A 26,952-nucleotide genomic window follows, 5' to 3' on the forward strand; every position below is an offset into this window, starting at 1 on the left:
ACCGCCCCGCCCCTACCCCGCAGCCCCACGATGCGCCGGGTTCACGCCCCGCGGCCACGGCTCAGGCCGAGCCGCAGTGACGGACACGAGCCGCTCTGTCCGGTCACAAGGATCAGAGAGAGAGGCGGTGGTGGTGGCGGTGGTGGCAGTCTCCGCCGAGGGCAGCGGTCACGACGGTGACGCGGGGAAGAGCGGGGTCGCCGTGACTGCTCTGAGGATCGGGATGGCCACGACTGCACCGAGGGGGGGGGGGGCAGAGCGTGCAGCCACTTCAGGAGCGCCCTGTGGGAAGGAGACCCCCTTCCGCCAGTGGGGGGTTTGGGGGGCAAAGCGAGGTGGTGGAGGTGGTGGTGGTGGAGGGGGCGTCACGCACGCGCCCCCGCAAACCGCCCCCCTCCCCCCTCCCCTCGCCCCGCGCGCATCGCTCAGGAGGCGCGCGCGCGCGCGCGCTCGCTCGTAAAGGCGCGCGCATCAATACTGCATGGGGCGCGTGACGCCTTAAGTGGCGCGCGCGGGGGAGAGCCGCTTCCCGCCAAAAACATAAAGAACGCGCGCGCGTGCACGCGCGGGGCCATAAAGAGGAGTTATGAGCGAGGGGGGTGTGCGGGTGGGGGGGGGAGAAATGTGGGGGGAGGCGGCATGGCTGAAGGAGGTCAGCGATGGGATGGAGTGAGGGCAGGGGGGTCAGGGAGATGAGGCGAGTGGGCAGGGGTGAGAGGGCCTGGCTCCGGGGTGGAGGTGGCGGCGGGGGCCGCCGCCGCTCCGGGCTCTCCGGGGAGGCCCAGGTGGAGCTGGAATGGAGCTGCGTGGAGCGAGGCGGCGAGTGGGCGGTGGGGGGGAGACGGAGGAAGGCATCGTGGGTAGTGAACGGAGGGGATCGAGGGTGGATGGATGAAGGGGACGAGTCGGTGCTGCGGAGGGTGGATGGAGATTATCGGGTGAATGAGATGTAGAAAGGAAACAAGATGTTGTGTGGATGGCGGATGTACGAGTGGATAGAGCGGGAGATGATGATGGATGGTGAGCGGGGATGATGGACGAAGACGATTCAGGGCGAACTTAGTCGTAGTGGATATAGGGTGATGCAGGGAAAGAGCGGGGATGATGATGATGATGGTGTAAGTTGTACGGTGGATGTAGAAAGTGTAGGGTGGATGCAGGGGAGGAGCGGGGAAGATGGATGGAGGCGGGGGGCGGGCCGATAATTAAATGTTAATGCTTGCGCCCGTCTCCCTCGCGCCGCAGATTGCACAGGCCGTGTCGGGCGGCGGGCCGTGGGAGGTGTTTGATGGCTACGCGGCTCATGCAGTATTAACGCCAGAAGCATCGCGGCTCGTTAAGCAGCGCCGCGCCACGGTGGGGGGCGCGGGGGAGCGGAGGGGGGGGGGAGCTCCCTCCCCCAACTCCCCCCACCTCGGCACCCTCTCCCCTCCGTTCTCTCCGCCTCGTTGATCCGTGGCGCCCCCTTGCGGCCCACCGCGCACCCCCCTCGCTGCACGACACGCGGCGATTAACTCGTGTGATTTTTATTATTTCCAAGTTCGTGGACACGAGGTTTCCCTGCTGGGAGGAAGGGGGTCACACCGGGGTCCCCCAACCCCCCTTGACCCCCCCCTGCTCCCACCCCCGTCCCCCCTCTGCCTCCCGGCACCCCCACCCCCCTCGTCCCTTCAGCATCACGCGTCCTTTGCGCTGTCTCGCGACCGTGGGTCGCCCTCCGCCTCGCTGCCCTCCGTCTCGCTGTCCCCGCTGCTGGCGCCGCTGCTGCTGGCGCTGCTGCCGCCGGCGCTGTCTCCGCTGCTCTCACCGGTGCCCACGGGCGCCCGCCTCAACAGCAGCGCCGTCGCCGCCGCCGTCGCCGCCGTTCCCCCGGCCGCCGCGTGAATCCGGAGCGACTCGGCCGCCTCGCTTCCTCCCAGAAGCCCCTGGGGGGGGGGCTGGCCCGCCTCCCCGGCAGGGTCGGGCGACCGTCGGTCCGCGGAAGTCGGGGCTCCAGCCGCACCGGCGGTGGCGGCGGCCACACCCCGGGACCCCCCGGGGCCGCGCGTTGCCCTCCCCGGGGTCTCCTTGCCCGGGGCAACGAGGGGGGGGGCGGCAGCCGCTGGGGGTAGCGGGGGGCGAGGTGCAGCGGGAGCGCCGTCGGGAGAGGGGGCAGCCTCCACTTGAACTCTCTCCTCGTCCTCCGCGACTCTCTCCTCTTCCCGTCTTCGCTTCTCCTCCTGCACTCTCTCTTCTCGCACTCTCTCCTGCTCCTGCTCCTGAAGTCGCTTCTCTTCCCGAACTCTCTCTTCTTTCTCCCGGAGCCTTTGCTCTTTCAGAACTCTCTCTTCCTCCCTGATTCTTGCCTCTTTCCGCACCATCTCCTCCCGCACTCTCTCCTCTTCCCACACCATCTCCTCCCGAATTCTCTGCTCTTCCAGAATTCTCTTCTCTTCCAGAATTCTCTGCTCCTCCCGGACTCTCTCCTCCTCCCGGATCCTCTCCTCCTCACGCCGCTCTAGGAGATGGCAGCAGCAGAAGCAGCGTTTGGGAATGAGTCGTGTCCCCCCCAGCCAGAGTGGCGAGCGTGGTTCTGGTGTGCGGGTGGGTTGTGTGCGTTGTGCAGGGTATGTGTGGCCTGGTGTGCACAGTGTGGTGCAGAGTGTGTTCTGTGATGTGGTGTGCCGCATGTGTTGTTGTTATGGTATGAATGGGGTGTGATGTGCTTTGTATGGTGTGTGTGGATAGTGTGTCCGGTTTTCCGCATGTGCTGTGAGTGTGGTGTGCATGGTGTGTTTGGGTAGTGTGTATGGTGTGCATGGTGTGTGGGTAGTGTGTGTGGTGTGCATGGTGTGTGGGTAGTGTGTATGGTGTGCATGGTGTGTGGGTAGTGTGTGTGGTGTGCATGGTGTGTTGGTAGTGTGTGTGGTGTGCATGGTGTGCAAGTAGTGTGTGTGGTGTGCATGGTGTGCAAGTAGTGTGTGTGGTGTGCATGGTGTGTGGATAGTGTGTGTGGTGTGCATGGTGTGTGGGTAGTGTGTGTGGTGTGCATGGTGTGTGGGTAGTGTGTGTGGTGTGCATGGTGTGTGGGTAGTGTGTGTAGTGTGCATGGTGTGCTGCACTCACTGCGGTCTCTCTCCTCCTCCTTGTTCCGTACGAGTCTCTGCAGGAGCTCCACCTCAGAGAGTGCAGATTCCAGCGCTCGCTCGCTCGCCGCTACCTCACCGCACACCAGCTGCCAAGACACACGCACCAACACACACCCACAGCACCACACACACACATCCACAACACCCACTCACAACCAGAACACCACACACACCCATGCGGACACCCAATCAATCTCAAAAACATCACAACCACAACAAACCCCATTCGCCACGAAGCGGCGGTGACGTCGCCACGGCGCTCGTGCCAGGCTATGTGCAATTAAGGGCACGTGAAGCGCCGAACACGCGCTGCGTGCGAGTGCGAGAGCTCTTGGGCGTGCGCGTATGTATATGCGGGCGTCGGTGCGCAAGTGTAATTTGTGCGCGTGGGCTCGCGAGTGCTAACGTGTTGGGAGTGGGAGGATGAGCCCCCTGGGTGTGTACGAGTGACAGAGCGTGGGCCCAAGCGTGAAAGCGCATGCGAGTGAGCTTGTGTACGTGCGTGTTTGAGTGGTTGCGTGAGCGTGTCAGCGTGCATTTGCTCGTGAGTTTGAGCGTGAGTGTGCGAGTAGTGTGTCAATGTGCGAGTATTAGCCGGTGAGTGTGAGCGTGTCGTCAGCATGCGAGTATGAGTGACCGAGTGCAAATGTGAGCGCAACTGGGCTTGTTGTTTGTTAAAAGAGTGTACGTGTGTGTGTTTGAGCGCGTGAGTCTGTCAGATGCGCCGGCACCTGTAGACGTTCCTGCGTCGCGCTGTACATCTGGAAAATGCGCCGCACGTCACGCACGACCCCCTCTCCGTCCAGGAACTCCCCACTGCGGCACGGGTGACCGGGGCAGGGTGGGCAAGGGTGGATGAGCGTGTGCGCGGGTCAGTTCTGCTGCCGCTCGTGTGCGCAGGGTGCTTGGCGTGCGTGTAGGGTGCGTTTAACAACACACAATTGCTGAGCACAGGGCTCAAAGGCCCAAAACGCGAACAGACCAGCAACAATCAGCAATATCAAAGTTGTGATAGTTAACACGTTTCTTGAAATGAACACAGTTATTACAGAACTTTGGAGGGAAATTCCAAAGTTGACAGTGTGGTGGTTGTGTGCATGTGGTACGAGTGGTGCGTGTAATGTGTGTACCGTGTGTGTGTGGTGTGTGTGTGTGTGTATATATGGACTGTGCATCTGTACTCAGTGGAAATCTGTGTGAACTAACGTGAAGAGTTTGGGATGCGTGGAGTGAGCTGGGCGTGTGTCGTGTGGTGTGCGTGCCGTGTGGTGTGCGTGCCGTGTGGTGTGTGTGCCGTGTGGCGTGCGTGCCGTGTGGTGTGCGTGTCGTGTGGTGTGCGTGTCGTGTGGCGTGCGTGCCGTGTGGCGTGCGTGCCGTGTGGCGTGCGTGTCGTGTGGCGTGCGTGCCGTGTGGCGTGCGTGCCGTGTGGTGTGCGTGCGTGTGGTGTGCGTGCCGTGTGGTGTGCGTGCCGTGTGGTGTGCGTGCCGTGTGGTGTGCGTGTCGTGTGGTGTGCGTGCCGTGTGGTGTGCGTGCCGTGTGGTGTGCGTGCCGTGTGGTGTGCGTGCCGTGTGGTGTGCGTGCCGTGTGGTGTGCGTGTCGTGTGGTGTGCGTGCCGTGTGGTGTGCGTGCCGTGTGGTGTGCGTGCCGTGTGGTGTGCGTGACGTGTGGTGTGCGTGCCGTGTGGTGTGCGTGCCGTGTGGTGTGCGTGCCGTGTGGTGTGCGTGCCGTGTGGTGTGCGTGCCGTGTGGTGTGCGTGCCGTGTGGCGTGCGTGTCGTGTGGCGTGCGTGCCGTGTGGTGTGCGTGCCGTGTGGCGTGCGTGCCGTGTGGTGTGCGTGCCGTGTGGCGTGCGTCGTGTGGTGTGCGTGTCGTGTGGTGTGCGTGCCGTGTGGTGTGCGTGCCGTGTGGTGTGCGTGCCGTGTGGTGTGCGTGCCGTGTGGTGTGCGTGCCGTGTGGTGTGCGTGCCGTGTGGTGTGCGTGCCGTGTGGTTTGCGTGCCGTGTGGTGTGCGTGTCGTGTGGTGTGCGTGCCGTGTGGCGTGCGTGCAGTGTGGTGTGCGGCGTGCTGACCTGTGCTCGGCGGCGAGCTCTGTGAAGTGCCGCGAGGTGTTGGGCACGGCGGACAGGAGGTAGTCCTGCTGAGCCAAGTTCCCCAGGTTCCTGATCGTCAGAGGCACTCGCGGCTGAGACCTGCGCACACATGCCGTAGGGATTCTCATGGCGGTCGTTATGCTGTGGGGGGTCATGAGAGGGCTGTGGATGACGCTATGGCGGCTGTGAGCCGGATGTGGGTGATCCTATGGGGACTGTGAGACAGCTGTGGGTGATACTATGGAGGTCACGGGAGAGCTGTGGGCGATGGTGTGGACCGACCTGCGGCTCGGCTGGAACATGACGTATTCCAGAGCGTGGGTCGAGTGGTTGGCGGTCGACAGGAACCCAAACAACAGGAACACCAGGTCCGGTTTCCCCAAAACCTGGCACAGGTTCCGGTGGACCTGGGTCTCACGGAACGTCAGCTGCTGTGATGTGTTCCGTCGGAACCGGTACCAGCCAAGGAGAGACTGCGAGACGCACACACAAAGACAGAGATCGCCCGTACAGCCTTTAGCAGACTGTTGGGGCAAGTGCTGTTAGCGAGCACCTATGAAGGCCGGCACGGCACATGAGGCAGTGGGTGGCCAACACCACGCCCGGCCGCCTTTGTCTCCCTAGTGGCGATGCTCGCACATCGCACCGGGTACTCATTTGAGGCTGAGTCGACCTAGGGGAGGCCCAGGACCGGTTTAGATAATCGTCACTGGTGTTGGCCGTGAGCAGGAATCGAACCTGGGTCGCAAGGTTCGTAGCGCAGCGCGATAACCGCTACACTACCGCTCCCCACAAACACACACGCGCGTGTGAGCACGCAGCCGGTCAAGTACACACAGCCGGTCACACACAGAAACACGCACGCACACACACGCGCAGCCAGTTGTACCTGCACACTCACCCAGCACGGGCGGGCACAGGTACCTTATACACTTGCCGTGTACACGTGTGCGCGTTCAGAAACGTGCGTGTACACATGTGCACGTTCAGACACGTTTGTGCAGACGCATGCATGCGCGTCACCAACCTTGCTGTGCTCTCTCAGGAGGTTCTCCACCGTGGCCTTGTCCACTTTTCCAACGCCGTCGTAAAAACTGCACCGCACCACGCAGCGCCGTGCCCCGGGACCACACGGGAGATGCCGCATAAGTTCACCAGCAGTGGCGCGACGCTCCTCACACGACGCCCGCAACACGATGCCCGCAACCCCGTGCAACGCGACGGCCACAGATGCTCACAACGCAACACCCGTGACGCTCGCAACCAGGACCCTCACAGCACAACAATCCCAACGCGGCACGGACACCGCCAGCAGACAACGCATGCACAATGAGCCACTCGCAACACGATGACCACAACACGACGCGCATGACAGGCACCGTAATTGTGAGCACTTAATAAACAACACCAGAGTAGAGGCCTCATGCACGGTTAGGGTTAGGGTTGGGACCAGGATTAGGGTGAGGGTTGAGGTCAGTGTTAGGAATCAGAGACTCACCTGGAGGGTCGTAAGCAAGGCAGGTGGCCATGGATCTCTGCAGCACACATGCGCACACGCACACACGCGCACACACACACACATACAGATGCATGCCCGTACGGACGGCCATTCACGCACGTGCGCTCACACGCAAGGGGAAACTGATACCCACGTATGCACACGCGTGCACACATAAACAGGTACGCACGCTTGCATATATAGACATGTTCACACACGCACACACACAGGTACACGCAGACAGACACCCACCCACAATCGCACACACACATAACCTCAATGCACACAGACGTGTACACACAGACATGTACACACACACGGAGTAGTGAGCAGGACGAGACAAGAGGACCCAGGTCACATGCGGGAGTCAGGGGGCCGTAGGGGCGACCGAGCTGCTGGGGGGTTGGTGGCACGCAGTGCGACGGAAGGGAAGGGAGGACTCACCGATGTGCGTGCGCTGCTCCGTGTTGTTCAGGTGAGTGTCGCTGATGATCACCACCCGCTCCTCTCGCTCACCTCCGAGCAGAAAGCCCTCCTACACACACAAAGACAAAGATCCCCGTATAGCCTTTCATATACTGTCGGGGCAAGTGTTGTGAGCACATATGAAGGATGACACTGGCACACGAGGAAGTGGGTGGCCAACACCACGCCCGGACGTCTTTGTCTCCCCAGTGATGTTTACCCAACTGATTTACGGCTGAGTCTACCCAGGACCGGTTGAAATATTCATTGGTTGCTTGGGGGAAATCGAACTGGGGACACTGGGTTCTTAGTGCAGTGCGCTAACCACCACACTACCGTCCCCCCCACCACACACACGCACGCAGGAGGTATTCACACACATGTGATCAACCTGGGAAGCACCACACAGGCGCAGAAAGATCCCTCAAACAAGAAATTGAACGCACACTCTCATAAGTCATGTGACTCTGTCGCACGGACCCATGCAAAGTTATTCACGTGTGTTACGTACCTGTCAACCCATACGGTTTACCCGTCTTCTGGTACAGGGAAATAGAGTTTTCAGGTACAAACAGCATACAGCCGTTTTAATGCGGAGTTTGTAGGATGAACTTTGAGATTTATAAGGGCACGGGGTGACCAATAAGGTCTGAATTGGTCTGTAACACCGCACCAGGTACTCGTTTGAGACTCAGTCTACCTAGGGGAGTCCCAGAACCGGTTCAGATAATGGTCACGGGTGTTGGTGGCCGTGGCCAGGAATCGAACTCGGGTCGCCGGAATCTTAGCGCAGCGCTGCGGGCCAACCACAACACGACCGCCCCCCACCACCACCACCGCCCCCCACCACCACCGCCCCCCACAAACAATCGCCCCCCACCACCACCGTCCCCCACCACCACCGCCCCCCACAAACAATCGCCCCCACCACCGTCCCCACCACCACCGTCCCCCCACCACCACCGTCCACCACCACCACCGCCCCCCACCACCACCATCGTCCCCCACCACCATCACCTGCGACCATCACTATCGGCGTCTATTTCCGCGTCGTCGAACCAGGAACTGGAGCCACCCCCCGGCGCTTCTCCGCTGGGCCGGGACCCCCAGAATCCCCTTCAGCCCCTTCGCTCACCGTGACCTGGCCGCCTCCTGCCCCCCCCCACTCCACCCCGTATACCCCCTCGACACGCCGAACCAAGACTTCCCCAATCCCAATTGATGCTCTTCTCCGATCCCCTCGATTCCACACGGACACTCGCGGTTTCGCTCTCCCCCTGGTCACAGGGATCCCTGATCCCTGTGACCGGTCCCCTACCCGCCTCACCTGATCCCCCCCCCCTGCCCCCCCCCTGGTCCCCCTACACCTGGTCCCTGATCCCTGTGACCGGTCCCCTACCCGCCTCACCTGATCCCCCCCCCCCCTGCCCCCCCCTGGTCCCCCTACACCTGGTCCCTGATCCCTGTGACCGGTCCCCTACTCGCCTCGCCTGATCCCCCCCCCCTGGTCCCCCCCTTGGTCCCCCTACACCTGGTCCCTGATCCCTGTGACAGGTCCCCTACTCGCCTCGCCTGATCCCCCCCCCTGCCCCCCCCCTGGTCCCCCGCCACCTGATCCCCCTACACCTGGTCCCTGATCCCTGTGACAGGTCCCCTACTCGCCTCACCTGATCCCCCCCTGGTCCTCCTACACCTGGTCCTGATCCCCCTCACACCCTCGAGCCCAAATCTGGAACCTGCGGTCCACCAATCCCTCTGTCTGGTTCCATTACTGGAACATCAACCCCCTCCCCCCACCCCGATTCCTGTAAAAGATCCCCTCGTCCCCGTTATCCCCTCGCTCCCCACATCGCTCCCCTGATCCCCTTGAACCCCTTCATTCTCCTCTCCCTGGTATGTTCAAGATTAGGTGACCCCCGTATCGGGTCTCATCTCCTGCTTGGTCCCCTCTGATTCCCTGCGCGCCAGGTCCCATTGATCCTCTTATCGGCCCCCTACACCAGGTCCCCTTGATCCTCTACTCGGCCCCCTACACCAGGTCCCCTTGATCCTCTACTCGGCCCCCTACACCAGGTCCCCTTGATCCTCTACTCGGCCCCCTACACGAGGTCCCCTCGATCCCCTTGCCCCTCTTCCTGGTCTCATCACACCACTGATGCGAACCCCCCCCCCCCCCTTCGTTCCACAGATCCCCCGATTCCTGTCACTGATCGCCTTGATCCCCGCGGCCCCCCTTCTGTTCCCCGTATTCCCCTGATCCCCTCTGATCCCCGTACCTGGTCCCCCGATCCTCCGAGCTGCTCCAGCACCAGGGTCGCGACCGCGGGGCCCGAAGCCCAGGCGGCGGCCATGACGGCGGGCGCAGTGCGCATGCGCGGGACGAGCACTGCGATTCTTGCGTTTCAGGGACACACACAGAGACACACACAGAGTGTCATAGAGACACACAGAGACACACACAAAGTGTCATAGAGACACACACAGAGTGTCACAGAGACACACACAGAGACACACACAGAGAGTCATAGAGACACACACAAAGTGTCATAGAGACACACACAGAGTGTCACAGAGACACACACAGAGTGTTATAGAGACACACACAAAGTGTCATAGAGACACACACAGAGTGTCACAGAGACACACACAGAGTGTCACAGAGACACACACAGAGACACACACAGAGTATCATAGAGACACACAGAGACACACACAAAGTGTCATAGAGACACACAGAGACACACACAAAGTGTCACAGAGACACACACAGAGACACACACAGAGTGTCATAGAGACACACAGAGACACACACAGAGTGTCATAGAGACACACACAAAGTGTCATAGAGACACACACAGAGTGTCACAGAGACACACACAGAGACACACACAGAGAGTCATAGAGACACACAGAGACACACACAAAGTGTCATAGAGACACACACAGAGTGTCACAGAGACACACACAGAGAGTCATAGAGACACACAGAGATACACACAAAGTGTCATAGAGACACACACAGAGTGTCACAGAGACACACACAGAGACACACACAGAGTATCATAGAGACACACAGAGACACACACAAAGTGTCATAGAGACACACACAGAGTGTCATAGAGACACACACAGAGACACACAGAGAAATACAGAGTGTCATAGACACACAGAGACACACACAGAGACACAGAGACTCATAGAGACACACAGAGACTCATAGAGACACGCAGAGACACACAGAGTGTCATAGAGACTCACACAGAGTGTCATAGAGACACACAGAGACACACACAGAGACACACACACACACAGAGTGTCATAGAGACACAGAGATACACAGAGTGTCATAGAGACACACACAGAGACACACAGTGTCATAGAGACACACAGAGACACACAGAGTGTAATAGACACACAGAGACACACACAGAGACACACAGAGTGTCATAGAGACACACACAGAGACACATAGTGTCATAGAGACACACAGAGACACACAGAGACACAGAGTGTAATAGACACACACAGAGTGTCATAGAGACAGACACACAGAGACACATACAGACACACAGAGTGTCATAGAGACACACACAGACACACAGAGTGTCACATAGACAGTGAGGGTTCATAAAGATTCACAGAGCCAGACAACGACATGTATCGTGTAATAGAGTCCGAGGTCACGTGTCAGAGATCCAGACACCGAGAATCTCACAGAGCCGCACGCTGCGGCCGCAGGGAGCCAGGCCGAGCCTCGCGCTCCCGCCGGGCCCCAGGAGAGGGCGCTCGCTGCCCTCTCCCGGGGTGCCGCCGCAGTGCGGCCAGCAGGGGGCGCTCGTGCAGAGGGGCAGTGCCACTCACAGCCCCAACCCAGCCCCAACCCAGCCCTAACCCAGCCCTATTCCTAACCCAGCCCTAACCCAGCCCTAACCCAGCCCTATTCCTAACCCAGCCCTAACCCAGCCCTAACCCAGCCCAGCCCTAACCCAGCCCTAACCCAGCCCTATTCCTAACCCAGCCCTAACCCAGCCCTATTCCTAACCCAGCCTGAGCCCTAACCCAGCCCTAACCCAGCCCTATTCCTAACCCTGCCTGAGCTCTAACCCAGCCCTAACCCAGCCCTATTCCTAACCCTGCCTGAACTTTAACCCAGCCCTATTCCTAACCCTGCCTGAACTCTAACCCAGCCCTAACCCAGCCCTAACCCAGCCCTATTCCTAACCCTGCCTGAACTCTAACCCAGCCCTAACCCTGCCTTAACTCTAACCCAGCCCCAACCCAGTGATATTCCTAACCCTGCCTGAACTCTAACCCAGCCCTAACCCTGCCTTAACTCTAACCCAGCCCCAACCCAGTGATATTCCTAACCCTGGCCTGAACTCTACCCAGCCCGAACCCTGCCTTAACTCTAACCCAGCCCCAACCCAGTGATATTCCTAACCCTGCCTGAACTCTAACCCAGCCCTAACCCTGCCTTTACTCTAACCCAGCCCCAACCCAGTGATATTCCTAACCCTGCCTGAACTCTAACCCAGCCCTAACCCTGCCTTAACTCTAACCCAGCCCCAACCCAGTGATATTCCTAACCCTGCCTGAACTCTAACCCAGCCCTAACCCTGCCTTTGCTCTAACCCAGCCCCAACCCAGTGATATTCCTAACCCTGCCTGAACTCTAACCCAGCCCTAACCCTGCCTTAACTCTAACCCAGCCCCAACCCAGTGATATTCCTAACCCTGCCTTTACTCTAACCCAGCCCCAACCCAGTGATATTCCTAACCGTGCCTTTGCTCTAACCCAGCCCTATCTTAAACCCAACCCTAACAAATCCCTATCCCCTAACCCAACCCAAACTCTAACCCTTAACCCATCCATAACTCTAGCCAAGATCGGGGTTGACAAAACCCATCATTCCGACGGGGTCGATTAAATTAGTACCAATTCACGACGAAGTGAACCGCATTTTTTCTTACGGACAAACGCGACCCCACCATAAGAATGTGGAATTGACACCTCTGGCTCGGCAGGGCTGTAAACAGGAGATGGGCACCAATGCCTCGATGGCCACTTGAGCAGGAACCCACTTTGACTCGTTTTAGTCGTGGCTGCAGTGCACTCACTCTACCACCTCGTCGCCATCGCCTCCTTCCTTCTGCCAACTCCCACCCCCACCTGGCCTCAGGCCTTCCCCCCCATAGTCGCACAGCCGACGCGTCCTTCAACCCGCACTTTGGCTCCATGCGCGCCTCGCGCCGCGTGTGTGACGATCTTCCTGTGGCCGTTTGTCAGCCCGCTACTATACACTATACACTACTATACTCCACACTACTATACACTATACACTACTATACTCCACACTACGATACACTATACACTACTATATACTACACTACTATACACTACTATACTCCACACTACTATAAACTAGTATACACTATACACTACTATACTCCACACTACTATAAACTAGTATACACTATACACTACTATACTCCACACTACTATACACTACTATACTAAACAGGTACTATACACTACACTGGACACTACTATACACTACTATACATTATGCTACTATACTAAACACGTACTATACACTCTACTACTATACACTCTACTACTATACACTGCACCACTATGCACTACTATACACTACTATACATTATACTACTATACATTATACTACTATACACTACTACACTATACACTACACCACTATGCACTACTATACACTACTATACATTATACTACTATACATTCTACTACTATACACTACTACACTATACACTACACCACTATGCACTACTAGACACTACTATACATTATACTACTATACATTCTACTACTATACACTACTACACTATACACTACACCACTATGCACTACTATACACTACTATACATTATACTACTATACATTCTACTACTATACACTACTACACTATACACTACACCACTATGCACTACTATACACTACTATACGTTATACTACTATACACTCTACTACTATAGTAACTATACACTACACTACTACATTACACCACTATGCACTACTATACACTACTATACACTCTACTACTATACACTACACTACTACATTACACCACTATGCACGACTATACACAGACTCCAGCTCTTCCTCGGGAATTCCCAGGCGTTCCTGGGCCAGCCGAGCGACGTCGTCCCGCCAGCAGCAGCAGTAGCAGCAGCAGTAGCAGCAGCAGTAGCAGCAGTAGCAGCAGCAGTAGCAGCAGCAGCAGTAGCAGCAGCAGCAGTAGCAGCAGCAGCAGTAGCAGCAGCAGCAGTAGCAGCAGCAGCAGTAGCAGCAGCAGTAGCAGCAGCAGCAGCGTGGCCTGGGCCGGCCCCAGTGGCACGTGCTGCTGCTGCTGCTACTGCTGCTGCTGCCCGGTTCAGCTCCAGGGGGAGTCGACCGGGGGGGGCACCCTGGCCAGGCGCTGGCATTTACTAACTCAGCATCATCACTATCATCATCAAACACATGCTCATCCGTATCATCACCATCATCAACATAACAATAACAATTCAGACATCAACATCATTATCATCATCATCCACATCATGAGACGTCATCCATATCCTCACATCGTGAACATCATCATCACAGACACCGTCATCATCGGCAACATAATTATTACCGTCGACTTCATCATTATCTGCCGTCATCATCATCATTTATTTGACCATTAACAGCGGGAGAACTTTAGACGGAATTAGGATCATGACCCCCCCCCCCCCCCGCTGTGAGACCGCCCTCAGCCCCCACCCCGCAAGACTCCTCCCCCCCACCCCGCCCCCCGCGAAGAGCAAATCCTGCCAATCAGAGCGGGACCCCCCCGCGAGGCGGCGCGCGCTGAATTCAGAACGACCCAATCAGCGCGCGGCATCGCTGCCATGAGCGCGCGACCCCCCCGGCGCACGTGGCCCCGGGGGGTATAAAAGCGCGAAGGGGACGCGGCGCGCTCAGAGGGGGTCCGGGACCCGGGGACAGAGGGAGTCGAGGGGTACTCAGAGAGACTGGAGCGAGGTGAAATCGGTATTAGAGAGCGACTCTGCGACTAAAGAATCAGGGGGGCATAGGGAACGCAGAGGCACAGGGGATCCAGGAGACACAATCAATCAATAAAACACAAGAACCCAGAGAGACTGGCTGGCATCAGAGACGCAAGTGTCAAAGACTCAAAAATCAGAGGCACTGGGGAACCCGGTTTCACCCCGAGACACGTGGACCCAGAGACATCGAGGAATTAGAGGCACTGAGGTTCAGAGACACTGGAACCAGGGACACTGGGAGAGAGAAGAGACACGAAACTAACGACACAAGAAGCGGAGACACAGAAACTGAGAGACGTTGGAACAAGAGACACGAGGTTCGGAGAGAGACGCGAGAATTCATGAAACCCGGGTCTCTGTGAAGCGGAGACGAACGCAGAAACCAGGGTTAGCTCCACAGGGACTTGGGGACCCCTTGAGTCGAGGGACTCCCTCCTGCACCCCCGGCGCGCGCGATGCTGGCCACGGGACCCTCACTGGAGGCGCCGCGCTCGGCCGCCTTCCACCCCCACCACCTCGCACACCAGCACAGCAACCACAGCAGCCACTATAGCCAACAGCAGCACCAGCATCATCATCAGCATCACGCCCTGCACCCTCTCCACCAAGAGAAGGAGGCAGAAGGGGGGAAGGGCTACCCAGCCGCGCTCAAACCCCCGTCCGCCACCGCCGCCGCCGCGATCACCGCCCTGCACGGCACCCGGCAACCCAGCGCCACCCCGCACGGCATCAACGACATCCTAAGCCGCCCCAGCGTCTGCGGGGGGGCACTGCCCCCCAGCGCGCAGACGGCGCTGCCCTGCCGCCTCGTGTCGGGGCCCGGCGCTCTGCTGCCCGCGCCGGCGGGGGGTCTCTACCTGGGCTCGTTGCAGGGCGCCGCGGCCAGGCTGGGCAAGTCCCTGGAGGAGCTGGCGGCGGGCGCCGCCGGCTGCAGGGCGCTGGGGGAGCTCCCCGCTGGAATGGGGGGCAGGGCCCCTCTGCTGTGGCCGGGCGTCCTGGCGGCACCGGCGTGGGCGCACGCGGCGGCGCGCATCGCCACGGGTAGGGCGGCGGCGGCGGCGGCTCCCCTCGACCCGACACGCGCGAACCCGGTCACCGACAAGATTGCGATCACGGATCTCTCTCGCGCGTGCACATTGATGTTACAGATTCTCTATCCCGGTTCCAAATGTGGCCCCTGTCATCCAGATTCTAAATCCAGATCTCACGTCCGGGGTTGCCACCTGTCCCGGTTTGACCCGGACTGTCCGGGTATTGGAAACGGTGTTCGGGTGGTGGGAATTGATTTGTACCGCGATTTTGCGCGAGTAGATCTATGGCGACTGTCCCGGGTTTGGTTTGTAGGAAAAGGTGGTAACTCCTACCACTCACCCATCGCACTCACTGATTCACCCTCTCACTCACTCACTCACCCACTCACTCACCCTCTCACTCACCCTCTCACTCACCCTCTCACTCACCCGCTCAATCCCTCACACCCTATCGTTGCCACCTGAATTGGCATTCTGTGATCGGTGAGCAGTAATTGATTCGTAACCGAGATGTGGTACCGGCATTCTGTGAGCCTTATTACAGTCTAAACCAGACCTCGTGCAGTCTGGTTTAGACTGCAGTGGAAAAGGTGGCAACTCCATCTCGGCCAGATCCCTCGACCAAACTCCACATCGAGGTTCAACATCCAGATTCAGAATCTTTCATTCGGGTCCTTCGTGTCTTGCGTTGCGTTTGACAGGTGTGGCTGGAGAGAGGAGTGTGTGTGATTCACGTATGTGTGATTCACGTATGTGTGATTCACGTGTGTGTGATCCACGTGCGTGTGTGTGATCCACGTGCGTGTGTGTGATTCACGTGTGTGTGTGTGATTCACGTGTGCTGTGTGTGTGATTCACGTGTGTGTGTGTGATGCACGTGTGTATGATTCGTGTGTGTGTGTGTGATTCACGTGTGTGTGATTCGTGTGTGTGTGTGATCCACGTGTGTGTGTGTGATGCACGTGTGTATGATTCGTGTGTGTGTGATTCATACGTGTGTGTGTGTGATTAGTGTGTGTGTGTGATCCACGTGTGTGTGTGTGTGATCCCCGTGTGTGTGTGTGTGTGATTTATACGTGTGTGTGTGATTCACGTGTGTGTGTGTGATTCACGTGTGTGTGTGTGTGTGATTCACGTGTGTGTGTGTGTGTGATTCACGTGTGTGTAATTAACGTGTGTGTGTGTGTGTGATTGACGTGTGTGTGTGTGATCCACGTGTGTGTGTGTGATTCACGTGTGTGTATGATCCACGTGTGTGTGTGTGTGAGATCCACGTGTGTGTGTGTGTGATTCACGTGTGTGTGTGAGATCCACGTGTGTGTATGATCCACGTGTGTGTGTGATCCACGTGTGTGTGTGTGTGAGATCCACGTGTGTGTGTGATTCACGTGTGTGTGTGTGATTCACGTGTGTGTGATCCACGTGTGTGTGTGAGATCCACGTGTGTGTGTGTGTGTGTGAGATCCACGTGTGTGTGATCCACGTGTGTGAGATCCACGTGTGTGTGTGTGATCCACGTGTGTGTGTGTGTGTGATCCACGTGTGTGTGTGTGAGATCCACGTGTGTGTGATTCGGCACTCGTGAATTGTTAATTCCGCCGTACAGTCGCGACACGTGTATGTGTGAGTCGCGACACGCGTGTGTGTGATTCACGTGTGTAATGTGCGTGCGTGTGTGTGGACTGTACTTGTCTGTGCTCATGCGGATGAGTACGAGTGGGGAGCGGTGGCGCAGTGCTTAGCTTACTGCCCAACATCGATGATGAAATATGAACCGGTCATTGGCCTCCCCCTAAGTCGACTCAGCCTCAAATGAGTACCTGCTGCTATGTGTAAACATCGCCACTGGGGAGACAAAGGCGGCCAGGCGTGGTGCTGCCGTCCCGGCCTTCATAGGTGATCGCTAGCAGTATGTGCCCCAACAGTCTGATAAAGGCTTTCGGGGTGATCTTTGTTGTATGAGAGTACGCACACACGCGTGTGTGTGTGTGATTCACGTGTGTACGTGTGTACGCGGTAGTTCGCGGTGTGGGTAGCCCCCCCCTAGTGGGTAGCCCCCCCCCCTAGTGGGTAGCCCCCTCCCTGCGTTACCAACTAGACGATCAATAACAGTGGCGATTATTTGAACCGGTCCTGGGCTCCTCCTAGGTCGGCTCAGCCTGTAATGAGTTCCTGGTGCGGGTGGTTTTGTAAACATGAGCGCTGGGGCGACAAAGGCGTGTGGCGCGTCGCCCTTCACGTGGACAGCGACGCGGTTCACGCGAGTGACATCATCATCATCGCGAATTATCCGCTGCTGCTGCTACCGAGTTGACAGTGGTGCACAAACAACAACAACACGCTCCGTGTCAATACCTACAACAACAACAACACGCTCCGTGTCAATACCGACAACAACAACTTAACACCCGTGCGCGTACGTGGCCTTAAAGATAAAAAGTAATATGATAGGCGACGTTTCGGGCAATTGTCCTCTCTGCCCTTCTTCACAGCACATGGACTTAATGGAGGAGCGAGCGAGGTGATGTGATGGATATGATAAACTTGATTATTTTAAAGGTCACACACACACAGTGTGATTGACACACGTGTGTCGGCGTTATCTATGTAATGGGTGTGATTACAAGTAAGGAGACGATATCGATTTTGGTATCAAATAATTTTTTGTAAAATTAGAAAACTGTTTTCATGCCTGAATTAAATAATAATAATATCACATACACATCGCATCACTGATGCATATACCGTGTCAATCCCACTGCTGGATGATTTCCTCCCCACGTCAGCCGTGGGGTTTACTTGACCATACTTCACCACGCTGGTCATTAGTGGGGGGGGGGGGGGGGAGTCGTGGGGACGCCAGGACCGGTTCAGATACCACTCGCCACTGATGTTAGCCGTAGAATCGAACTCTGTTCGCAGCGCGCTAACTACTGCGCCACCGCTCAATCCATCCACCGTGTACACGTTGTACGAACCCGTGTCGCACGTGCGCGTGTGTGCACGTATAGGTCGACTCAGCCTGAAATAAGTACCTGGGCGGGGTGGGGGAGACAAAGGCGGCCGGGCGTGGTGCTGGCCACTCACCCCTCGTGCGCCGTGCTGGCCTTCATAGGTGCTCGCTAACAGCACTTGCCCCAACAGTCCGTTTAGGCTACACGGGGGATTCTGTACAGAAATGGGGTTTGTGTTGTATATGTGCGACTATATTATGATTGTTGTCGTGGAACATACAGAAATATATGTGCGTGTAACACTTTTGGCATCTTAAAGTTTAAATTATGTTGCATTTAATAAATGGTATTAAGTATGTGTTGTGTGTATCGCATATTGTATTAAGTATGTAACACACAATATGTATATTGTGTATGTTTGTGTGGGTAGTTTGGGGGGCGGTAGTGTAGCGGTTAGCGCTACGCTGCGCTACGAACCCAGCAACCCGAGTTCGATTCCCGCTCACGGCCAACACCGGTGACGATTATCTGAATTGGTCCCGGGCCTCCCCTCGGTCGACTCGGCCTCAAATGAAGTACCTGTTGCGGTGCGTAAACATCGCCACTGGGGAGACAAAGGCGGCCGGGCGTAGTGCTGGCCACCCACCCCTCGTGTGCCGAGCCGGCCTTCATAGGTGCTGCTGCTTACTAACAGCACTTGCCCCAACATTCTGTTCAGACTACACCGGGGATCTTTGTGTTTGTAGTTTGTGTATGTTGTGTTTACTCTCTCGTGTATGTTGTGTTCATGCGTTCGTACGATATCATTAAATTGTGTTTCGCATGTGCATCTATTTTACATTGCTTTGTGCATGTGTTATTATTGTGTTTAGATTGTAATGTGTGTTGTGTGTGTGTGTTATTGTGTTTAGATTGTAATGTGTGTTGTGTTTAGATTGTAATGTGTGTTGTGTGTGTGTGTTAAGTGTGTGTGTGAGTTATTGTGTTTAGATTGTAATGTGTGTTGTGTGTGTGAGTTATTGTGTTTAGATTGTAATGTGTGTTGTGTGTTTGAGTTATTGTGTTTAGATTGTAATGTGTGTTGTGTGTTAAGTGTGTGTGTGTTAGTTTGGTGTCTTTCTCCCGCACCTCCGATTAGCACGGTTAGCTACGTACGGCGCGAATGAAATTCAACATATGTAAGGTATATTGAGTTTGTGTGGTTAGTTTGTGTTGACTTACATTTGTGTTTTGTGCACGCATTGTATAATGCACTGTGTGTGGTGTGTTACGCCTGCGTTGTGTGCATTGTATATTGTGTAGATGTGTTGATACTCTTAGGTTCTTTCGGTAAATTCACGTAGGTAGACAATAATCGATCACGACGTTTCGATCGCAACACAAGCAGCCGTCATCAGGTGGGACAACCACAGCAAGAAAGAACTGCTGAAGTTGGGCCCACTTCAGCAGAGTATGGATTCCTGCAGTCACGATCAATATGTGTGTTGAGTTTGTGCTGTGTTACAACTGCGGCTTGCATGAGAGTGACCGCTCGCGGCCATCCCTCACCATCGTCACCCTCGTCACCCTCACCATGGTCACCCTCACCATGGTCACCCTCACCATGGTCACCCTCACCCTCGTCACCCTCACCATGGTCACCCTCTCACCATCGTCATCCTCCCAGGGCAACCTCTAATCTACCGGGCCCCCCATTCGCCCCCGGGCCCCTCCCTATGTTCCTGTGTGCAAGATGTGTGTGTTGTGTGCGTGGTGTGTTGTCCGTGTTGTGTTGTGCGTGTTGTGTTGTGCGTGTTGTGTGTTGTGCGCGTTGTGTGTTGTGTGGGGCGCTAGGTGGTAACCTAGCAGCCAGCTTCTTCCGCTTTCTGTCGGCTTTAGCGTCACACTTCTCCCGGGGTCGGTTCGCCAATATTGCGGGGCCTGTGTGCGTGCGAGTGTGTGCACGGTTCAACTTCTTTCGCGCACCGCACGTAGCCAACCGTGCTGATCGGATGTTCCGGGGGAAGGACCCCAAACTAAACACTACAGCGACAAAGTACCACGAGCAGTTTGTAGAGAAATGCCCTCTCGTTGTGTCCGTCGAGCGATGTGGAACCCCGGGAGGCTGAGGCTGCCCCCCCCCCCGGGGCGATAAGAACGCCACTCGGCGTCTGCGCACTTAGAGCTTGCGAGGCCAGAATTGGGAGCACGTGGAGACTTGGTTCAGAAGTTATTTTACAGTCAGAGGCTCCACCATACATTGGTGCCAAATGTTCTGCCTCCATCGCTTCTAGAACATCAATTAAATGCAGCCCCCCCCCCACCAAACAACCACCCCTGGTGGGTATCCCCTCCCAGCCCGGGGGGGTCGCCAGCCTGCGGCTCCAGAGCCGCGTGCGGTGGCTCCTTAAAGCTCTTAAAGCTCCGCTGCCTCGTGGCCGTCTTTAAATTAAGTACGCCACCACCACCACCTCCACCACTATCTCCACCAACAACACCTCCACCACCTCCATCACCAACAACAACACCTCCACCACCACCACGCCCTCCACCGCCTCCACAACCTCCACCACCACCTCTAACCACCACTACCTCCACCACCTCCACTACCTCCACCACCTCCTCCACCACCCCCTCCACCACCCCCTCCACCGCCCCCTCCACCGCCCCCTCCACCGCCTCCACCACCACCGCCACCACCTCTACCACCTCTAACCACCTCTAACCACCACCACCTCCCCCGCCTCCACCACCGCCTCCTCCGCAACCTCCTCCGCCACCACCGCCTCCACCACCGCCGTCTCGACGTACCACCCCACCACGTGCGTTGAAGTATCGATTATTTTTTTTTCTCAACGAAATCGAAGAAAAGTTATCTTATTGTTCTAGCCCTTTTAGAACAATATGACGATATATTCTTTGGTTCTTTCGGTAAAGTCACGTAGAAAAACAAATATGACGCGAACACACACATACATCATGAGTGTGTGTGTGGCACATGCTGTCTGTGTGTATGTGGCACATGCTGTCTGTGTGTGTGTGTGACACATGCTGTCTGTGTGTGTCGTGCAGCGGTTATGCACTGCACAACAAACCCGGCCACCCGAGTTCGAGTCCCACTCACGACCAATAACAACCGGTCGTGGGCCTCTCCTAGGTCGACTCAACCTCAAATGAGTACCTGATACGGTGTTTAGTAAACATCGCCACTGGGGAGACGAAGGCGGACGGGCGTGGTGCTGGCCACCCCACCCCCTCGTGTGCCGTGCCGGCCTTCATAGGTGGTAGTCGTTAATAACAGCTCTTGCCCCAACAACCTGCTAAAGTCTATGCGGGGGATCTTTGTCTTTGTGTATATAGAGCCGCGTGGCCGGTAGGATGCGAGCGCGTGCAAACTGCGTGGTGTAAATGTAAGCACACAACGCGCATGCAGCGTATGCCTCTACACGTGGTATGTGTACTCGAGTTGACGATTGATAACTGTAAAATAAATAAATAATCCGTTAACCGGTTTCAGGGATCAATTACCGGCTCTGCAAGTCGCTAGAGCCATCGGTCTCGCAGTGGACATTGAAGTTGTTGTTGCCCTCGTGACTCCGTTAGAGGGTCAAGGCGCGGCCCTGCAAATGCTCGCCCACGCCACCCCCTGCTGGTGGGAGGGGCCTCTGGGCGGGGGGGGGGGTGAGGCGGGGGGGGGTAAGGCGGGGGGGGGGTGAGGCGGGGGGGTATTTAAGAGAAATGGCCCCCACTGCTTCGCCTGCCGCGCCGGGAGCTGGAGTCGAACTGGCGCCGTCTGGATCGCGAGGCCAACGGGGCTGGGCTCACTTGTTTATCTCCATAGCGAGGCGCTGTCTGGATGTGCGGCAAACCGGTAACCGCTATTTTGAAAACCGGTTTTCACACCGTTAACGGTACTTAAAATATAAAAAAAAACATCGGCTGTATTGGATATAAATTGTATTTTTAGTTGGTATTGTGAGTGTGTACGGTGTAGTGCGTATGTATGTGTATATTGTGTACCTATGTAGAAATTTAGTGTATATATTGTGGCATTGAGTAGTGTGTACTATGTATATGTGTGCATTATGTATGTATATGTGTGTATTGTGTATGTGTGCATAGTGTGTATTGTGTATATCCAGCATGTGTGTATGTGCGCAGTCCACGCACAATGCACACACGAACACACACAACTACTTGGAAATCAAAAAAGTGCAATCGGCGACGTTTCGGGCAATGCCCCTTCTTCACAGCACAATTGGCGACCGCCATAACATTGTTATCTGTGTTCCCAACGCAGCCGACGATGTCGCCCACAACACAGCAGGCGGATGAGATGATTTGCACGCGGCCGGTTTGTCGTCGTCTGTGTTTATGGTGGTTTGGGAGGGGGGGGGTGGCGCACAGCACTTGCCCCAACAGTCTGCTAAAGGCTATACGGGGGGTGGGGGGTCTTTGTCTTTGTCTCGTGGCGGTAGGCTCCCCGTGCGCTGGGTCCTCTGGGTTGGAGCGGGACCCCCGGCGCAAGCAGACCCGTCCCACCTTCTCGGGCCAGCAGATCTTCGCGCTCGAGAAAACCTTCGAGCAGACCAAGTACCTGGCCGGGCCCGAGCGAGCGCGGCTCGCCTTCTCCCTGGGCATGAGCGAGAGCCAGGTGAAGGTGAGTCGAGCCCGCACGGGGACAGAGGTGGTCACCGTCGTGTCGGCCTGCCACAGACTGCTGGGGCGAGGGATGACGACCGGCACACGGCACACGCGATATGCACGCACACGCCCAAGGCACAAGAGCAATGGACACACGTTCACACACGCGCACACGCGCCTATACACAAAGATAAAGATTCACCCGCATTGCCAGTAACAGACGAGCACACGAAGCCTTTCGCGACCAATATCATCCAAAATAGACTTTTCTCTCCAACACACCGGTGTGCTGTACTCGTGACGAATCGGCACGTTCTGTTCACGTGACAACCCTTACGAGTTGGCTGTGTCGGGTGGTGGCGGGTTTAACGACACACTTATAATTTACGCGATCTAATCCCCGCAAAAAACTCAATTATGGCTTTAACAAACTTTTGAGGCTAAGTTCTCTTAGCGAGTGACAAGTCCTATGAATGCCGGTACGGCTCACGATGGTGCTGATGCGGCGAAGAAAACCACCGCCCGACCGCCTTTGTCTCCCTAGTGGCGATGTGTACATATCGCAGCAGGTATTTATTTGAGACTGAGTCGATCTAGGGGGAGGCCCAGCGCTGGCTCAGATAATCGCCACTGTTGTCGGCTGTGGTCGTGATTGGGAATCTAACTACCGCGATAATCATTCACGCACGCACACGGGCCCCAGATTTATCGGTGAACCGAGTAATTTGCCTCCTGGGAGTGTGACGCTAAAGCCGATAAAAAGCGGATGAAGCCCACTATCACTCACTGTTGCATTGTGTTTGTTGCATTGTTTGTTGTGTTTGTCGTGTTAAATTGTGTTGTGCAGCATTGTGTTTGGTCTGCTACATTGTGTAATTATATTGTGTTGTGCTGGATTGTGTTATTGTGCTGTCTCAATGTGTGTTCTCTTCCACATTGTGGAATTTGTTGTTGTTTGGGCCTCTGTCAATCCACTACCTGAAGGCCATGTCGAACATGGGGCTTGTTTAACCGTACTTCACCACGCTGGTGGTTTTGCACCCCCGTTACACTGCGATGTTTGGTTTTGTGCGTTTAAGTCGCGATTGAAATCTCCTTTCTCTTCGAACTGCTTTGTGTTTCGTTTGTTAAATATCCCCCCGCGCCGCGCCTCCGATTGGCACGGTTGGCTACGTACGGTGCAAAAGAAGTTCAACATACGTGTACCCAATCATTGACGTGCTGCGTTATCATCTTACAATCAATGACGGCCCTACCCTGCCACCAAACCTCGCCTCTCTTAAGTGAACCTCGGTGGGGTTCCAGGCCCCCTCGGATCCCTCGCCACCGCTTCTCCTCGTCCCTGCCGCCCCACTCGGTCTCCTGGAGGACTCTCCTCTACCCCCTCCTGCTCCTGGGACCCCGCTGACAGGGACACCCCCCCCCCCCACTCCCTGTGTATCCCCCGGCAGGTGTGGTTCCAGAACCGTCGGACCAAGTGGCGCAAGAAGCACGCGGCGGAGCTCGCGAGCGCCAAGCGCCGCCGCGACTCGGAGGCCGAGCGGCTGCAGTCGGGGCCCTCCGCGGAGGGGGCCCAGGAGGAGGCGCCCAGAGACCCCTGCAGTGGCTCTGACAGCGACTGACGACGAGGGGAGATGGAGAGGGGGGGGGGCTCTCGAGGGGGAGGGGTTTGGGGCGGGGGGAGCTTGGAAGAGAGCAGAACAAAGGTCCCGGAACAGGCAAAACGGGACCCTGCTCGAACAATAAAAGGGATTCCTGGAAACAGAACAGAACAAAGAAAAGGGGCCGTGGAACAAACGAAGGGGGCCGTGGAACAATGAGGGTGCTGGAACAGAACAATGACGCGGAGAGGGGACCCTGGGACACAAAAAGGGCACCCTGGAGCAGAACAGGGGTCCTGTGCAGGGACTGCGCGGGGGTTCACGCGCGGGGGTTCACGTGCGGGGGTTCACGCGCGGGGGTCGTACCCCCCCCCCCCCCCCCCCAAGTCATCGCCAGTCCGGGCCCGCGCTGTGGTTCTGCCCCCGTGGTGTTGCCGCCGGGCTGGGCCGCTGTGACTTGTTTTGCTTTGGGTGTTGTTGTTGTTGTTTTATTGTTGATGTGGTTGTTGGTATAAAGTTGCTCTACTTTTGTTATAAATTGCGGTGGCTCCCCTGTGCACTTGGGTCCGCGGGGAGTGACGCGGGGGGTGGGGACGGGGTGACCCCCAAGCCCCCACAGCGTCCAGGACCCCTGAATGGGATCCTGGGCGCTGCCCATGACGTGAGATCAGGGGGGGGGGGTGACAGGTGAGTGGTGGAAGTGGTGGCGAGTGATGTTAATGATGTGAATGGTGATGGTCAGTGACGCTTATAGAGTGGTGGTGGTGATTTGTGTGTGTGCAGTGAGTGCGGTAAAACATGAGCAGTGGGGAGACAAAGACGGACGGGTGAGGTGCTGACCGCATCATCTCCCTCGTGCGTCGTTCCGGCCTTGACAGATGCTCGCTAACAGAACTTGCCCCAGCGGTCTGCGTGGGCGACACGGTGGATCTTTGTCTGTGTGTGTGCGGGCTGAGTGCTGCCTCTGTGTGGTCTCGCGCAAACCCTGGGAATGGAGTACACGGGGGAGGGGCTGGGGGGGGAGGGGCGGGGGTAACCACCGTTGTCTAATTGTCCGCACGTCTCCGTGTCTGTCTCCGTGTCTCTGTACCCCCAATGTCTTCATATCCCTGTCGAACCCTGACCTTAACCCCTAACCTTAACCTTCTAACTCAAACCCAACCCTCACTTCAGTACACACAACCACCACTCCCCCGTATCAGCCTACACAGCGCCAATACGGTACACGAGGGGTTGGCTGGCGAGAACCACGCCCGGCCGCCTTTGTATCCCTCGTGGCAACGTTTACACATCGCACCAGGTACGCATTTGAGTACCTCGGGGAGGCCCAGGATCGGTTCGCCTAAACAATACCGGTGTTGACCGTGAGCGGGAATCGAACTCTGGGGCTGGAAGGGGGGAGTGGGGGGGCTGGAGGGGGGGGGGGCTGGAGGGAGGGAGCCGGAGGGGGGGCTGGAGGGAGGGCGTGTGGGGGGCTGGAGGGGGGGGGCGGGGGTTGGTGGGGGGGCGTGGGGGGGGGGCTGGTGGGGGGGCGTGGGTTGGCTGGTGGGGGGGCGTGGGTTGGCTGGAGGGAGGGCGTGGCGGGGGGGCTGGAGGGGGGGGGCGTGGGTTGGTTGGAGGGGGGTCATCCTTTAACAAATTGACAATAGCCCCGCCCCCTCGTGCCCCCCCCCCCAGGGGTGCGTGACGTCACCAGTCATTCACACTGCTTGGGCGCACACGCACAATCATCGCGATGTGCGCCGCTGTCAATCCACTGCTGGATTGAGGGCCTCGCCACGCCGCGATGGTCGTCGAGGTTATTGGGCCACACTTCACGTCGTCCGTGCCGATTGATATCACTTCGCCACGGACGTGAGCCCGTGGCCGGGAGTCGGACTGAACCCGTCTCAACGCAGTGCGCTAACCACTGCGCCGCCGCTCCCCGCTGTACACAGGCAACCGTTCAATACACGGGCAAACCTACACGTCCCTGCAGGGCTTGTGCCAGGCTAGGTGCACCTCGATGCCACGTGAAAGTGCGGGGAAGGCTTGCTCGCTGCTGGTAGGTTGAGAGACAGACCCAGGTGACGTGGGTTAAACGAATGAGATGCAAACACAGATAGAGACAAACTTGCCTCGTAAAGCTCACGTAGGCTGTTGGGGCAAGTGCCGTTACGGGAATTGTGGGGTTGGGTGACAATCTCCTCGCCCCTCTCTCCACCCTTTCTTCTTTCTCTCCATTATCGTCTCCGCACTCTCACGCCTCCCTCGACCCCCCTCTCCTGTGTGCCCTCAACTCTCCTCTCCACGCTTTGTGTGCCATCTCTCTCCCTCTATTCTCCTCTCTCCAACCCACTCTCCAACTCACTCTCTCCCCCACTCTCTCCCATCTCTCAAAAATCTCTCTCCCATCTCTCTCTCTATTCTCGTCTCCCTCCCTCCCCATCTCTCTCTTTCCCATCTCTCTATTCTCCACTCTCCCCACTCCCCCTCCCCATCTCTCTATTCTCCACTC

The 26,952-nt window shown here is 57.0% G+C and overlaps 2 protein-coding genes across 2 annotated transcripts; one reads left to right on the forward strand and one right to left on the reverse strand.

Annotated features, from left to right (window-relative positions):
* Positions 1-1,636: 1,636 nt before the first annotated feature.
* On the reverse strand, positions 1,637-15,205 carry ABRAXAS2 (abraxas 2, BRISC complex subunit). The gene is made up of 10 exons (XM_061556213.1): positions 15,104-15,205; positions 9,455-9,572; positions 7,158-7,248; positions 6,714-6,750; positions 6,243-6,309; positions 5,498-5,688; positions 5,195-5,314; positions 3,860-3,944; positions 3,106-3,214; positions 1,637-2,497 (listed from the first exon to the last, which is right to left on the reverse strand). The coding sequence occupies exons 2-10, from the start codon at positions 9,548-9,550 to the stop codon at positions 1,677-1,679; spliced, it is 1,617 nt and encodes a 538-aa protein (XP_061412197.1). The 5' UTR covers positions 9,551-9,572; positions 15,104-15,205; the 3' UTR covers positions 1,637-1,676.
* LOC133345478 (homeobox protein Nkx-6.1-like) lies at positions 14,175-24,476 on the forward strand. Its single transcript, XM_061556241.1, has 3 exons — positions 14,175-15,287; positions 22,689-22,870; positions 24,306-24,476. The coding sequence occupies exons 1-3, from the start codon at positions 14,702-14,704 to the stop codon at positions 24,474-24,476; spliced, it is 939 nt and encodes a 312-aa protein (XP_061412225.1). The 5' UTR covers positions 14,175-14,701.
* Positions 24,477-26,952: the final 2,476 nt, after the last annotated feature.

This window comes from Lethenteron reissneri, chromosome 22 (genome assembly GCF_015708825.2).
Source record: "Lethenteron reissneri isolate LAM-NWPU_2019-01 chromosome 22, ASM1570882v1, whole genome shotgun sequence".
NCBI classification, from domain to species: domain Eukaryota; kingdom Metazoa; phylum Chordata; class Hyperoartia; order Petromyzontiformes; family Petromyzontidae; genus Lethenteron; species Lethenteron reissneri.

Excerpts from the sequence above, each read along its gene's own strand:
- ABRAXAS2 (XM_061556213.1), bottom strand. The coding sequence starts at position 9,550 with ATGCGCACTGCGCCCGCCGTCATGGCCGCCGCCTGGGCTTCGGGCCCC. Across the intron at positions 5,689-6,242 it reads TCCTGAGAGAGCACAGCAAG|TCTCTCCTTGGCTGGTACCG; the intron begins GTTGGTGACGCG and ends TGCGTCTCGCAG. Across the intron at positions 2,498-3,105 it reads GGAGGAGGAGAGAGACCGCA|AGCGGCGTGAGGAGGAGAGG; the intron begins GTGAGTGCAGCA and ends GCCATCTCCTAG.
- LOC133345478 (XM_061556241.1), top strand. The coding sequence starts at position 14,702 with ATGCTGGCCACGGGACCCTCACTGGAGGCGCCGCGCTCGGCCGCCTTC. Across the intron at positions 15,288-22,688 it reads GGCGGCGCGCATCGCCACGG|GCTCCCCGTGCGCTGGGTCC; the intron begins GTAGGGCGGCGG and ends TCGTGGCGGTAG. Across the intron at positions 22,871-24,305 it reads TGAGCGAGAGCCAGGTGAAG|GTGTGGTTCCAGAACCGTCG; the intron begins GTGAGTCGAGCC and ends ATCCCCCGGCAG.